Source organism: Orcinus orca, chromosome 1 (genome assembly GCF_937001465.1).
Source record: "Orcinus orca chromosome 1, mOrcOrc1.1, whole genome shotgun sequence".
Taxonomy (NCBI): Eukaryota; Metazoa; Chordata; class Mammalia; order Artiodactyla; family Delphinidae; genus Orcinus; species Orcinus orca.
The window spans coordinates 137,324,323-137,340,301 of NC_064559.1; the positions used below are offsets into that span (position 1 = coordinate 137,324,323).

Here is a 15,979-nt window from a genome sequence, read left to right on the forward strand (position 1 = left end):
CTTCCTGGTTCAGTCTCAGAAGGTTGTGCTTTTCTAAGAATTTATTCACTTCTTCCAAGTTGTCCATTTTATTCGCATATAGTTGCTTGTAGTAATCTCTCATGATCCTTTGCATTTCTGCAGTGTCAGTTGTTACTTCTCCTTTTTCATTTCTTATTCTATTGATTTGAGTCTTCTCCCTTTTTTTCTTGATCAGTCTGGCTAATGGTTTATCAATTTTGCTTATCTTTTCAAAGAACCAGCTTTTAGTTTTATTGATCTTTGCTGTTGTTTCCTTCATTTCTTTTTCATTTATTTCTGAACTGATCTTTATGATTTCTTTCCTTTTGCTAACTTTGGGGGTTTTTGCTCTTCTTTCTCTAATTGCTTTAGGTGTAAGGTTAGGTTATTTATTTTAGATGTTTCTTGTTTCTTGAGGTAGGATTGTATTGCTATAAACTTCCTTCTTAGAACTGCTTTTGCTGATTCCTATAGGTTTTGGGTCGTCGTGTTTTCATTGTCATTTGTTTCTAGGTATTTTTTGACTTCCTCTTTGATTTCTTCAGTGATCTCTTGGTTATTTAATAGCATATTGTTTAGCCTCCATGTGTTTGTTTTTTCACAGATTTTTTCCTGTAATTGATATCTAGTCTCATAGCATTGTGGTCAGAAAAGATACTTGACAACGATTTCAGTTTTCTTAAATGTACTGAGGCTTGATTTGTGACCCAAGATACGATCTATCCTGGAGAATGTTCCATGAGCACTTGAGAAGAAAGTGAATTTTGTTGTTTTTGGATGGAATGTCCTATAAATATCAATTAAGTCCATCTTGTTTAATGTGTCATTTAAAGCTTGTGTTTCCTTATTTACTTTCATTTTGGATGATCTGTCAATTGGTGAAACTGGGGTGTTAAAGTCCCCAACTATGATTGTGTTAATGTCGATTTCCCCTTTTATGGCTGTTAGCATTTGCCTTTTGTATTGAGGTGCTCCTATGTTGGGTGCATAAATTTTTACAATTGTTATATCTTATTCTTGGGTTGATCCTTTGATCATTACATAGTGTCCTTCTTTGTCTCTTGTAATAGTCTTTATTTTAAAGTATATTTTGTCTGATATGAGTATTGCTATTCCAGCTTTCTTTTGATTTCCATTTGTATGGAATATCTTTTTCCACCCCCTCACTTTCAGTCTGTCTGTGTCCCTAGGTCTGAAGTGGGTCTCTTTTAGACAGCATATAAATGGTTCTTGTTTCTGTATCCATTCAGCCAGTCTATGTCTTTTGGTTGGAGCATTTAATCCATTACATTTACGGTCGTTATCGATATGTATATTCCTATTCCCATTTTCTTAATTGTTTTGGGTTTGTTATTGTAGGTCTTTTCCTTCTCTTGTGTTTCCTGCCTAGAGAAGTTCCTTTAGCATTTGTGGTAGAGCTGGTTTGGTGGTGCTGAATTCTGTTAGCTTTTGCTTGTCTGTAAAGGTTTTAATTTCTCCGTTGAATCTGATTGAGATCCTTGCTGAGTAGAGTAGATCTTGGCTGTAGGTTTTTCCCTTTCATCACTTTAAATATGTCCTGCCACTCCCTTCTGTCTTTCAGAGTTTCTGCTGAAAGATCAGCTGTTAACCTAATGAGGATTCCCTTGTATGTTACTTGTTGCTTTTCCCTTGCTGCTTTAATATTTTTTCTTTGTATTTAATTTTTGATAGTTTGGTTAATATGTGTATTCGCATGTTTATCCTAGGATTAGTCCTGTATGGGACACTCTGCACTTCCTGGACTTGATTGACTATTTCCTTTCCCATATTAGGGAATTTTTCAACTATAATCTCTTCAAATATTCTCTCAGTCCCTTTCTTTTTCTCTTCCTCTTACACTCCTATAATTCAAATATTGGTGCATTTAATGTTGTCCCAGAGGTCTCTGAGACTGTCCTCAGTTCTTTTCATTCTTTTTTCTTTATTCTGCTCTGCAGTAGTTATGTCCACTATTTTACCTTCCAAGTCATTTATCCATTCTTCTTCCTGAGTTATTCTGCTATTGATTCCTTCTAGAGAATTTTTAATTTATTTATTTTGTTGATCATCATTGTTTGTTTGCTCTTTAGTTCTTCTAGGTCCTTGTTTAATGTTTCTTGTATTTTCTCCATTCTATTTCCAAGATTTTGGATCATCTTTACTATCATCACTCTGAATTCTTTTTCAGGTAGATTGCCTGTTTCCTCTTCATTTGTTTGGTCTGTGAGATTTTTACTTTTCTCCTTCATCGGCTGTATGTTTCTGTCTTCTCATTTTGCTTAACTCTCTGTGTTTGGGGTCTCCTTTTCACAGGCTGCAGGTTTGTAGTTCCCATTGTTTTTGGTGTCTTTCCCCAGTGGCTAAGGTTGGTTCAGTGGTTTGTGTAGGCTTCCTGGTGGAGGGGACTGGTGCCTGTGTTCTGGTGAATGAGGCTGGATCTTGTCTTTCTGGTGGGCAGGACCATATCCGGTGGTGTGTTTTGGGGTGTCTGTGACCTTATTATGATTTTAAGCAGTCTCTCTGCTAATGGGTGGGGTTATGTTCCTGCCTTGCTAGTTGTTTGGCATAGGGTGTCCAGCACCGTAGCTTGCTGGTCCTTGAGTGAAGCTGGGTCTTAGCGTTGAGATGGAGATCTCTCGGAGAGCTTTTGCCATTCGATATTACATGGAGCCGGGTGGTCTCTGGTCTACCAATGTCCTGAACTCGTCTCTCCCACCTCAGAGGCACAGGCCTGACACCCGGCCAGAGCATGAAGACTCAGTCAGCCACACGGCTGCTGGTCTTCGAGTCCCCTGGAGAGCCCCACATTTCTTAATTATTGAATTCCCTGACATCTGAAAATGATATGGTTTCACAATCTGTATAACATAATATGCATCTATTCATAGCATAACACAACCTGCAGAGATGTGAGATGAATATTCTCTTCTTAGTAGGTTATAATATGTGATTCTGGCTAGCAAATTTCATTTCTAGGCAAAGAGTTTCTAATAAAAGTGTACCCATCTTCTATGTAAACTTTTTTTATTTCTGTTGTCTATCTCTGGAACATTTCCTGTGGCCTCTTACTTCTTGGATAGTAGAGGGAGATCTTATCACATTATCATTTTTAATTACTATTTATAATTTACTTGTTTGTCTTCAATGAAAATAATTAGATGTGATGGAGAATTTATGTCTTTTATATTTTTGCTTAAATTATAGGGATATCCAGGTCCTCCTGGGGCTCCAGGAGCCATGGGTCCACTGGGATTACCTGTAAGTATAGAAAAGACTTCTCTTCCCAGTCGATGCAAAACACTCTAGAATATATCATGGTATCTTGAACCTCCTCACTTCTACTTGCTCTATTATTTACTGCTCACTTTTCATAGTATAGTTCTGCAACCTAAAATAAAAAATATCTAAACTTTCTTTTGAATAACCACATATAAGGAAACAGAGTCAGTAATCAAGCTTAGACCTATTGGACAAACAAATCACAAGCACAATTTCCAACATGTTGTTCTTAGAAATTTCCACATATTCTCAAACTGATAAAATTCATGGAAAATATACCTTTATTCAAAAACTGAGTTTTGAAAAACTCCATTTGTGGTTACAGAAAGATAATGAAGCCTTGTCTCTACAGAGAAAGTTTGCTTATTAAAATTTGAAAGTTATTGTGAACTTAAATGTAAAGGATATCAGCCTTTGTGATCCCCTAAGCAGAACTATTATCAGAAATGGTTTATGCTGTTTTGTGAAGCTTCTGTTTTGAAGATAAGCCCAATCTTCCAGCATACTGATAGATGTGTCATTGACTTCTAAAATGAGGAAGACTGATCTAGGGAACAGTTGCCAATCTTTTTACTCATGTAAGATAAGAAATAGATTTGAGATCCTGTGAAAGTTCACTGTTTTTATCTACCTGTGTTATATAGATAAATAAATGTTGTCTTCTAAACACTGGAGACCATTGGGTATAAAAATAATTCATTGTACTTGACTTAGTAACAAATAACAACTTAATCTTCTTTTAGGGCTATTTTTTTGTGGCATGTAAATTTGGAAAATTTTGTGGCATTTTTCATGGTAACAGAAAAAATTCTATTTTTATGTGATGGGATTATCGTTAAGTATCTAGAGTAATGAGAAAGAAATCTTGCAAAAGTAGCCATTGCTTCTTTGATGGACCAGGCATATTAGACTGATCAGACTGGCTAAGTGGGTATCTCCCTTATGTGTTGTGTCTCCCACCACCATATGTGCTCATCCTAAAAACTATGTGGTCAGTGAATATTAAATACTTCCCATTTTTTTTCAGGGTGTAAACACTTAGAAATTAAATTTCTCCAAATAGTAGACTATGTCAGAAGCAGAATATTGGGGGAGGGTAGTATGGTATTTGTTTAATAATTAAAGCATATTTTTAAAGGAGACTAATCAATTTTATTTTAAGAATTCCCAAGGAGAATTACATATCATAAGAAAGGTTGTAAATACTGTTCTCGTAACATTCCTGTTAATTCTATAACTGATTTTAAAATTTTCAACATGTAGGGCCCTGTGGGAGCAAGAGGACCACCTGGGAGTCCAGGTCCTAAAGGACGAAGAGTAAGTTATCTAATCAAGGAAGTGCATTAACCTTTTAAAAAATGGTGTCATAAATAGTGATGCGTTCAGCAAAAATAGCTCTATATCTTCTAGATCATGCTTAGAGGTTGTTGGGTTTTTTCGTGTTTTCATTATATTAGATGACCTACCTACATTAATTTAAATGTAATTCATAATCATTTGTATTTATAAAACCATACTTTTCCATTTTGTGTGTTAGAAATTTCACTTATTGACAAAGAATTCTTCTTTCTTATTCCCAACTTGCAGTTTCATTCTTTGGGGGAATTGTGAACACAAAGATGTTTAAATTATTCTTCTACTCACAAGAGACTTCTATAGCAAGGGATAGTAACAGCATGACAGAATAAGAGTGATAAGAAGTAGAATAAGAATACACAGGATGACTAAGAGTTTATTCACTGTAAATAAGAGGTAATATGTCATCATTGTCTAATAATTATGCATAAGAATTAAATTAAAACCTTTCACTCTTTAAGTCTTTTAAACATTAAATCCTTTTTTTTTTCTTTAAAGAAATAAGAACCACCATTTATTGCGTGCCTGTCACGTGCCAGGCACTTTTACATATACCATCTAACCTAATACTCAAAACCACTCTAGGAAGGAGAGGCATTTATCTCAGATATCACAGTTGAGGAAAACGGGGCTCAGAGAGTTTAAGTATATGAACTGTAGACACGCAGGTCTGTGGCACAACCAGGATTCAAACCTTAGTGTGTCTGATTCCAAACCGTATGCTTATTCAATACCCCTATTGAATTTTAGAGTATTTTTCCTTGATTAATTTGAATATGTGGGCTTTAAGAACTCTGTTTTCTCCCTTGGCTTTACCTTGACTTTTACAGCTAGTGAAGAAAATATTACAAAATTCTAAAAGCATGGCCTCCAAATAACAAAGTTTTTTTTTTTTTTTTTTTAAACTGCCATTTTCCAGTTGGCAAATGGGAGAAAAAGGCTCAGTTTAAAGTAACAACTTTAGGAATTCACTGGCAGTCCAGTGGTTAGGATTTGGTGCTATCACTGCCGTGGCCCAGGTTCAGTCCCTGGTCAGGGAAGTAAGATCCTGCAAGCTGTGCAGCATGGCGAAAAGAAAGAAAAAAAAAGAAAAGAAAATAGGCAAAATAAATAAATAACGACTTTAATTTCATGTGCTGTGTTTTAGGTGAAGATTAAAGAAAGAGAGCAAATTTTTCTGTATTGTCATTTCTTTTCTGAAAAACAGTTTTCCTTTCTGGCTTATGGATTTACAGTCTATAAATAATCCTGATGGCCACATCTATTTTAGCCCAAATGAGATTTAAAATAATAAAATAAAAACTCATGGAAGATGATCTCTACTCTGTCATTTTAGTGGTCTGTACCCTGCCAGCATTCAGTACTTGGTTAGGTCAAATGTGTTTATTCAACTTTGTATTACTCATAGTGGGAAAGTTCAACCAGTTTTGTGAAAGATTTAAAAAAACAGAAATACTTACTTTGGTTAGCTAGGTAATTGAGGTCTTATTGATTATCCAGGCATAAGCCATGTACCTAAGCAAGATATGTTTCTGAACCACTTGTACTGTCTGATAAGTCATATGGAAAGTTCATATTCTCTGCAGTTTTCTAACCTCCCCGTGATCCTTGGGCAAATTATTACTCTTTTCTGGTTTGACACTTTGTTTTCAATTCTCACCTCTTCAAGTGTCTATTTTCCTCTCATCCTCCAAATACGTTTTACTAATTTGTTCCCAAATGGCTTCTCATAATTATTTAAAGTTCACCAGTATTTTCTAAACAAGGTCTTTTTGTTTAGAAATAAGGGCTTTGTTTAATGCAAAAGTGCTTCCTTTATAGGAGAATATTTTAAATAATCAGTGAACATTGGGAATATCAAAAAGAACTAAAGACCAGAATATTTGGGAAAGAATATAGTATTATGAAGTTCCATTCTAATTATCACCTAATATCTTCTCCCATCAATCCATTCTCCAATCTATTCTCCACTGTAGATGTGATCATAATAAATATCCTTTCAAATATTTTTCACTCACAAAAAATGAGAATATATGTCCAGCCCACAGGGATAAATGAAAAAAGTATCTAGCTGGGAATTCCTGTGCCCCAGCCCTTCCTTGCTACCCCAAAGGCTGAGGGAGTTAGTATTTCCAGCACACCTGTAACACTTTATGACACACAACTGTGTCACAGTACATTGGAGGGGAAGCTAGGCACATTTGCACTAGGAGGCCACACAAAGAACTCTCATTATGAAACTAGTGCTTGTGTGCCCTTGCTGTTCTGCCTGTGATTTGTACTATTATCATAGGTGAACATGCAAACATCATGAATGGTAGGACCACAACCCAAGGAGTCTGCCTGTCCTTCTGCTTCTCTCCTATCCATCCATCTGCCATTCATCTATCTAACATTTACTGATATAATACCATCTGTCAAACACTCTCTTACTATCATGGAGGATTCAAGTTAACTTTTGCTTAGATCTAAACCACATGGATTTTACGGTTTAATGACTTACAGTCCAGTGGCTTTTCAAGTATCATACAATATTGACAGAGAATAGCAAAAGCTCATGGAGTGTGACTCTCCAATCCTGTGGATGTGTCCAAGAGGATCAGGGTATGCACTTACCCTAAGGGCACCCAGGAAGAGAGTCCTGTTTACAGTAAGCAGGGTTTTTTTTTCTTTTTTTTTGGGGGGGGGGGTGTCTGGAGATTTTTATTTCAGAAGGTTTTTATTTACAAAATCAATTTCTTTAATAGATACAAAGTTATGCAAATAATCTCTTTGTCCTTGACCTGTTTTGAGTTTTTGCTTTTGAAGAATGGATCAGTTTACTCCAAAGGTGTAGAATTTATGTGTGAAGAGTTGTTTCTATCAATAGTAGTCCCTTATTTTCCCTTTAATGTCTCAGCGGTCTGTAGTGATACCTTCTCCTTCATTTCTTTTTTTTAAATTTATTTATTCAAATTTATTTATTTTTGGCTTCATTGGGTCTTCACTGCTGCACGTGGGCTTTCTCTAGTTGCACGGAGCAGGGGCTACTCTTCGTTGCGGTGCGTGGACTTCTCATTGCGGTGGCTTCTCTTGTTGCGGAGCACGGGCTCTAGGTGCGCAGGCTTTAGTAGTTGTGGCTTGCAGGCTCAGTAGCTGTGGTTTGCGGGATCTAGAGCACAGGCTGAGTAGTTTTGGTGCACAGGCTTAGATGCTCCGCGGCATGTGGGATCTTCCCGGAAGTAAGCAGCTTTTTAATAGTATAAAGCTAAACTAAGCTGGCCTCAGATGGGATACAATAGAAGATATTGAAGCCTACGGGACTTCTTCAAATCAGCATGTTGTATTGGGAGATTTGTATCACTGTTTTGTATAGAAATCTTCAGCACCTCCTCATTGCTTATTGATTCAAATATAAACTCAAGTCTTTCACGTTTTAAATCCCAGTCTTTTCACAATTATTTATTTGTATAGAAATACTAAAAAAATACTCCATGTAATCACCAGCTCAGCTAAACAAACTAGTTTTTTCATTCTTAAGTATCTTTTTTCGTGCTTCTTTACCCTTTTCTCATACTATGTCTCCATCTAGAATTTCTTTTAGAGCATGATTTCTGACTGTCAAAATAATATCTTCATACCCTTTACAAACGTGTGAAAGCTCTCTCCCTCCTTTGATCCCTTTAGCCCTTAACACACAATATCTCTGCCTATTTTATAGTTATTTATATAATTTACCTTATCTCATAATGTGGATTCCCATAACACTTAATACAGTGCCTTTTTCACAGTATATGTTCAGTTAATGGTTGTAGAATTAAATTAATTCCCTTGCAAAGGACTTTAAGATCTTCCAAGGACAGTTATAATTAGGCAAGGAACATATACTGTCCTCTTTCATTAGAGAATGACTTTTGCAACTAATGCTTCTTCATAACTAATTACTGAATTAATATTGATAGCAACATAGCTGAGAAGTTTTAAATTTACATGAACATTCCCAGCAGCATTTTCTATTCCTTTTCTGTGCCCCTTGCCATCTTTCAGCTGTCAAGCAGGTGCATAGCGGGGAACAGTGCAGTCAGCATTCTTTTTCTAATAAAGTGATGAGAAGAGTTCCATTTCAAAAATATAAAACTTAGGAAGACTGTTTGGACAAAAAACCAGCCACTTTAAAGTCAATTTAGAGTTATTTTTAGAATAAATCCTGGATTTCTGCAGAGTAAAGGATAAGATAAACAAAATACTCAAGTAACAAACCTATGCTATAGCTACCTCAACAACTGAATCAGCTGTTTTTGCGGTCATCTGATTTACTATTTGGCATTAAATCTTGAAAACACTGGCCTGATTCTCCCATGCCAATGGGTCCATCCATATACTCAGCTGTAGTCTTTACTGTGTCCATGGCACAGAAACAAGCAAAAGGAGTTTTTCAACTAAAAAAGAGTCCAGTGTCTCCATTTGTAAGGATGCATAACAGTAAAAAAGAAACATTTAAAATTAACAACAAGATATTTTTTCCATCTCTAGGGACCAAGAGGACCAGATGGTCTCTTAGGAGAACAAGGTATACAAGGTGCCAAGGTAATCACTTATTTTCTCATTTCATACACAGTGAAATATTTTTGAGCCCACATGTCCTACCTGTCTAAACAATGATGTATTTCCTTATAAAAGTATGGTTCTAATTTTTTTCTTAGTTTAAGTATGAAACATACATAAAGTTTTTATTACACACACAGAAATGTATTCTTTTTATTATTGAACTATGTATTTGATGTCTTATTTTTTGGTATGTGAGTGTATGTTAGTGTGTATAAGACCATAATTCACATTCTGATTAACTCACCTGGTATTGATTCTTGTTAGGGTGAAAAAGGAGATCAAGGAAAAAGAGGGCCTTATGGTCTTATTGTAAGTAGTAAAATATTTCACATTAAAGATGAACATATAATATCTTCCATTTTTCTTGGTGTGTGATTCATATTTGGGGAGGGGGTTGCTTGACCCAGGCATTTTCTTTCTTATGTAGGGTAAGACTGGAAACCCTGGAGAGAGAGGAGTTCAAGGGAAACAAGTAAGTAATTAAAAATTGCCAAGCTATAAGCAAATTTCATCCACTTTATTCTCTGATACAACTCTTATTTAGTAATCAGTATTTTAGACTGAGAGAATACAAGTTCTTTTCCTCCTTCAGTCCTTGGGTCAGTCTTTTATTGAGGCAAATTGCTTACTCAATCTGGGCTTTTTTGTACCTATCTATAAACCGGTGGTGATAACTGATACTTTTACTTCACCTCTACTATCATAGTTTTTCTGTAAAATCCATTTCAGGATAAAGTGGTATGATGTCATGTAAATATGACAGAATATTAATAAAGCTAACAAGAAACTTCTTTGAGGCTTCTTGCCTAGTTTCATTTTAACTCACCTTGAGTGTTGTTTGCACCCTTGGAGTGTGGAGCTATGTGTGTCATCATGTTTTCCCATGGCACTGCTCTAAGAGTTTTTAATACTATATAATGCTAAATATTTTCCTACCATCAGAAATCTCAGAATTACACAATTTCTTCTCTGGAACACAAGTTCTGTGGTTATCATCACTAACTGAGGGGGAGTAAAGTGTATTTTTTAAGAAAGAGAAATATATACACACACACATATATATTACACATATATATATATATAATTTTGAGCACATGAGCTTAAATGTATGGGTTTTTAATTCCATTTGTAATCATAATTTTTAATGACATTTTGATTTGTCATATATATATATGTATAATTTAAAGTTATTAAATTAGATCATAATTTAAATATACTGCAACTGAAGAGTCAGAAAAGGAGAGGACAAAAATGTTTTAGCTGCTGTAGTAATTATCACTAATGTCAATGCATTTACTTGTTCCTCTATGAAATCTGCTGCCCCGTGCCGGTTGTTTCCCATAATAGCATTATATTTACCAACGGTCAAACCTAAAGTAGCAGAGACTTAAAAGAGAAAAATGACTGTATCCAGGGAAAGAACTTGTGTGTGACATTATATTATTAATTGAAGTCATCGCCAAAGAACATTCCTTGAGTATTAATATTCATCATCTAAGTTTCTATTATATCAATGTAAATGGTGTTTCTGGAGATTCTTTCCACTTTGCTACACTGTATACAAAACCAATATGTTATAGTTGAGTGGAGAAATTTGGAATTTATCAGGTCCATTCCTCTTACTTTAGAAAAATGAGGCCAAGAGAAATAAAATTACTTACTCATTTTGTACATTGTTGACACTCCTTAGAGTTTTACCTTCATTTTCAGCCTATCAGATATGCATGGATAAATGTAAAATTTGATATTTGATTTTCTCAATCAAATAAAAGTTACTAGAACCATTTTGTAATGGTAGCTTATGGCAAACAAGTTTCATAGACTACCGGAAGAGTAAAGTTACCTTAGTGAGGGACAGTAAATCATGGGTTAATACTAGTTGTTGAGGTTTACTTAACTTTATATCTACATTGTCTCCTCGGTCTTGATCGAACTGAAAGAGACTTTTGAGATCTGAGGGAAGCTTGGATCAATTAATCCAAAAAATCCAGATGCCCCAAAGATTTATTTGATCCTGCACGGTAATCTCAGCATCTCTCATTATTTATGCACTGTCAACAAGCAGGTAGTGCTGTATAATAGAAAGATACACTGGAGATCAGGTTGACCTTTGTTCTAGTGCACGCTCCTAATAGCTGTATAGTCTTGGTTAGATTGGTTAGCTCTCTGGATCATATTTTCTTCATCTGTAAAATAAAGATACATCTCTAAATTGTCATAATTCTAAAGCTAGGTATTACAAGGAAATTGGTAACACATATAGTACTCTGCTAGTCCAGATAAACAGGAGAAGTATATTTGTCTATGGGCCAACATTGTTTCCTATACTTGCCTTCCATCCACACGTATATCTGACTCAAAGGGCGAATCAAGAAGAAAGGATATGATTCATTGTGTTATTAAGGTGATAAAGCCTGAGTAACTTTTTAGTTTTCTAAATCTTATAAAAACTATAACAGCTCATACATTACTGATTTTTATCTAGGTATTCTTTCAGTTGATGAGTTAAGGGTATTAAATTCTCCAACTATGATTTGGCATTTGTCTGTGCCTCTCTTTAATTCTGTCAGAGTTTGCTTTATGTATTTTGAAACTATTTTTAGAGTATTCACATTATGATTACTATGTCTTCCCAATCAACTGAGCCTTTTATCATTACAAAATGTTCCTCTATATCTCTGGTAATACTTCTTATCCCTGATAATACTGTTTGTTTTGAAATCTACTTTATTTGATATATAAGTTTCTCTAGCTGTTTGCATGGCATATCTTTTTCATTCATTTATTTTCACACCATCTGTGCCTTGATGTTTAAAGTGAATGTCTTAAAGATAGATCTTGCCTTTTTATTCATTCCAAAAACCTCTGCCTTTTAATTAGTGTTTGCTTCATTTCCACTTAATGTAGTTATTGATGTGATTGGATTTAGGTCTACCATTTTTATGGCTGTTTCTCCTCTGTTGTGGCGTCAGTGGTGGTGTGCAGTGCCTTCTTCAGGCACTGAATGATTTTGAGAACTCCACTCTAATTTAACTATTCACTTTTTAGCTCTACTTCTCATTATTACTTTTCAGTGGTTATTCTAGGTCGTGAGTCAGCAAACTTTCTCTGTAGAGTGCCACAAAATATTTCAGACTCTGTGGGCCGTATGGTCTCTGTCACAACTACTCAGCTCTAGTGTCATCATAGTGTGAAAGCAACCATAGATGGTATATAAAGCAATGAGCATGACTATTCAAAAAAAACTATTTACAAAATCAGCTGATGGTCCAAATTTGGCCCTCAGACTGTAGTTTGCCAACCCGTGGTTTAGGGATCACATTGTAACTTTCTTCTGTCTACTTAGAGTTAATACAGTAATACTTAACATAATTGTAAGAAACTTGCAGCCATAGAGGGCTGTTTACCAGCATCCTGTCTTATATGCTCTATTTGTTTTATATCTATATAAGTTATAAACCCCATATTGCAAAGTTAAAATTCTACTTTAATATAAATGAAACATAAATTAGAGATATTTAGGAGGAAAGTAGTGGTTTTTAAAATTATCCATGCACTTACTATTTCTGGTGCTCTTCATTCCTTTCTATAGATGCACATTTCTAAGTGGTATACTTCCCTGCAGCCTACAGAACTTCCTTTAGATTTCTTATAGTCAAGTTCTTCTAGTGATGAATTCTCTTCGTTTTTCTTTATTTCACCTTTATTCTTGAAGGATATTTTCACTGGTTATAGAATTCTGGGTCAACAGGGTTTTTTGTTTGTTTGTTTCCATTCAGTATTGTAAAGATGACATGCCATTTATTTTTGGCCTGCATTATTTCTGATGAGAAGTTCACACTTATCTTTATCATTATTCCCCTGCATATATCATTTTTCTCTGGCTGCTTTCAAGATTCTCTCTTTATCTTTGTCTTTCAGTAGTTTGACTATGATGTGTCTAGATGGATTTTCTTCACATTTATCCAGCTTAATGTTTGTTGAGTTTCTTGCATGTGTAAATTTGCCTTCACTAAATTTGGAAATTTTTCAACTTTTTTTTTAGGATATTTTTTTCTACACCATTTTCTCTCTCCTTTCCTTCTTGTATTCTAATTAAATATATGTTAGTCATTTTGATTACCTTAGATCCCTGGGGCCCTGTTCATTCCTATTTCAATCTTTCTTTTTCCTGTTTGTTTGTTTGTTTTTTCCAATTGGGAAACCGGAATCTATCTTCTCTAACTTGTTAAGCCTTTCAATAAAATTTTATTTATGATATTGTATTTTTAAGTTTTATTTGGATATTTAATTTTCGGCTCTATAATTGTCATTGTTTCTTTTTACAAATGCTCTTTCTCTTCTGGGATTTCCTATTTGTTTATTCATCATGAGTACATTTTTATTTACATTATTGAGCATATTTATACTTACTACTTTAAAATCGTGTGATACATAATAACATCTTTGTAATCTTGAGTTTGGTCTCCATTAATTTCCTTTTCTTATAAATATGGGAAATTTTCCCTGTCTAATAATTTTGAATTGTATCTTGAACATTTTGACTGATTCATTTTAGCAACTCTAAAGTCTGTTATATTTCTTTGTAGAGTACTGTTTTGTTTTTAACTTGGCAGGCAGTTAACTTGACTGGTAAAACTCCAAGTTTTCTCTCCTCTGTGGTAGGTGGCTGCTGAAATCTCTATTAATTTCTTTTAGCCTTGTCTGAGCTACTTGGAGTCTACCATACCAATACAAACCTTAAACGTCAGCAAGAGCTATAAGCAGAGTTTATATTTGCAATCTGAGGCTCCTCTTTGGCTCTTTCTTTCACCACTTTTCACCATCTATGGTCACTTCAAATTCTGCCCTAAGGTCCTACATGCCAATAAGACTGAAGGTTTCTATCCTACCTTATCTTAATCATCTTGTATGGCTTCTCATCTGGCTAAAAGCCATATAAAAAAATCAGAAACTCAACTAGTGTCATTCCTTCTTTCAAGTGTAGACCCTACTACTCTAGTTCCTGCCTATTTTTGGTCTTTCTTCAGTGCTTTCATATCTTTCCTTTTTAATATTTTATCTTGGGTTTATAGTTATCTCTATATAGATTGGTTTGATAGGAGCAACTTGGCCAATATTGGAAGTGGAAACAATTAGCATTTCTTCTTTAAATATAGTTTTTTCTGTAGTAACTCAGAATACTTGAGAAGCATTTATTTCATAATCTTTACAATACAAAAAGTATACAGTATTAACTCTATTCTTTCCCGTTCTTCAGACAATGAAGCAGAATGCACACATTTTCATGATCCTACAGTGAAAGTGTGGCAATAGAAATAACATTTATAGACTCCCTTGCTTATTCTCATAAAATGTCTTGATGATGCTCGAAACATGTTTATTTAAAATGGAAAGACATTGAATGCTTGATTTCTCATGGAATTCAGTAAAAAGCAGTTTAGTGTAGTGGAAGAGCATGGCATTGGAGTCAGACACATTCGAGGTCAGATTCTGGTTCTGTCACTTATAGCTGTTTTGGCTTTGTACAAATTATTTAACCTCTCTGAGCCTCAGTTTCCCTATCATTAAAATGAGATACCTTTTATACTTATAACAAATGATGCTCATTATGTGCTCAGCACGGGCTCTCAATAAATAGCAACCACCGTAGTCGTTATCCTCCTGTTCATCATTGCCATAATTGCTGAGATGCATCATAGAGCAAGGAGTTGTACTACAAATAATGTATTTCAGTAACATCTGAAAAGCCTTAAAGAGAATTTTTATTTTGTGCCAGCTTTTGCTTTTCTTCTTCATCTCCAATAAAAATAATTAGAATCCATTTAGGTCATTTCATAGCTTTGCCTAACAGCATTTATGCACCATTAACAGTATTACAAGTACATATTAAGCTTAATATTGTGTGCAAACACACTTTACAAAGCAAACTGGGCAGACATTATTTAAGGTTCTGAACTCTTGCTGTATGTTCAATTGGTATACCAGGCACAGAGGGATCCCTTATATTGATCCCTTAATTTAGGAGTCCGGAGTACATGAGTAGCAGATGATTTTCATGATTGAAACATGGTCTTACTCCAATAGGAGTCCATGAGATTTTGCATATCTCCCTTTCTCTAACCAGACAATCATATGTAACTAAACATAACATTGATAATCATAACTTAGAAGATGTTTTGTTGCTAGAAATCTGAACGTCTTTACTTCTAATTTAATATCATATTTTTTATATTTCAATTTTAAGATAAAATGGTAATTGTGATCTGCTGTATAATTGCCAAACTTCCCAAGGTCAGTAATGTAGAATAAACAAGGGCAGTATTTTATACATCATTAGTAGTCATCAGTGTCTGGCACATAGTACATGCTCAGTTAATCTTTAAATGGAAGGATCAAAGAGGACCTGGAATTTAATTTAGAGTTTTACATACCATTTTAGAATATACCCCCATATCTAAGACTAAATTTTATGGTACCATAGGTGACATGATGTAAAAATGGAGGAAAATAAAGAACATTGGAGAGGTCCAATTTGATCATTTCTGGTCATCTAGGTTCTGAGAGCTTTGTGCCTTCCCAGGTTATAAGGGCATAAGTCATACTTATTAATACATCACAAGTATATTATTTTTGAAAAAAACTTTTTATATTGATATTAAAAGTATAAAAGAATCCGAATCTAAAATAATTCTGGATGACAAATATTTGTCACTGTATACGAGTGGAGATTAAATATAAAGAATACAGGTAGATA

General features: G+C 34.6%; 1 protein-coding gene across 1 annotated transcript in view; it reads left to right on the plus strand.

The window, feature by feature from the left end:
• Positions 1-15,979, plus strand: part of COL24A1 (collagen type XXIV alpha 1 chain) — a 392,516-nt gene that overhangs the window by 237,273 nt on the left and 139,264 nt on the right. Inside the window, exons 27-31 of the mRNA XM_004262981.3 lie at positions 3,205-3,258; positions 4,543-4,596; positions 9,148-9,201; positions 9,487-9,531; positions 9,650-9,694. Of these exons, the coding sequence (XP_004263029.1) occupies positions 3,205-3,258; positions 4,543-4,596; positions 9,148-9,201; positions 9,487-9,531; positions 9,650-9,694 (252 nt within the window). The remainder of the gene's footprint in view (positions 1-3,204; positions 3,259-4,542; positions 4,597-9,147; positions 9,202-9,486; positions 9,532-9,649; positions 9,695-15,979) is intronic.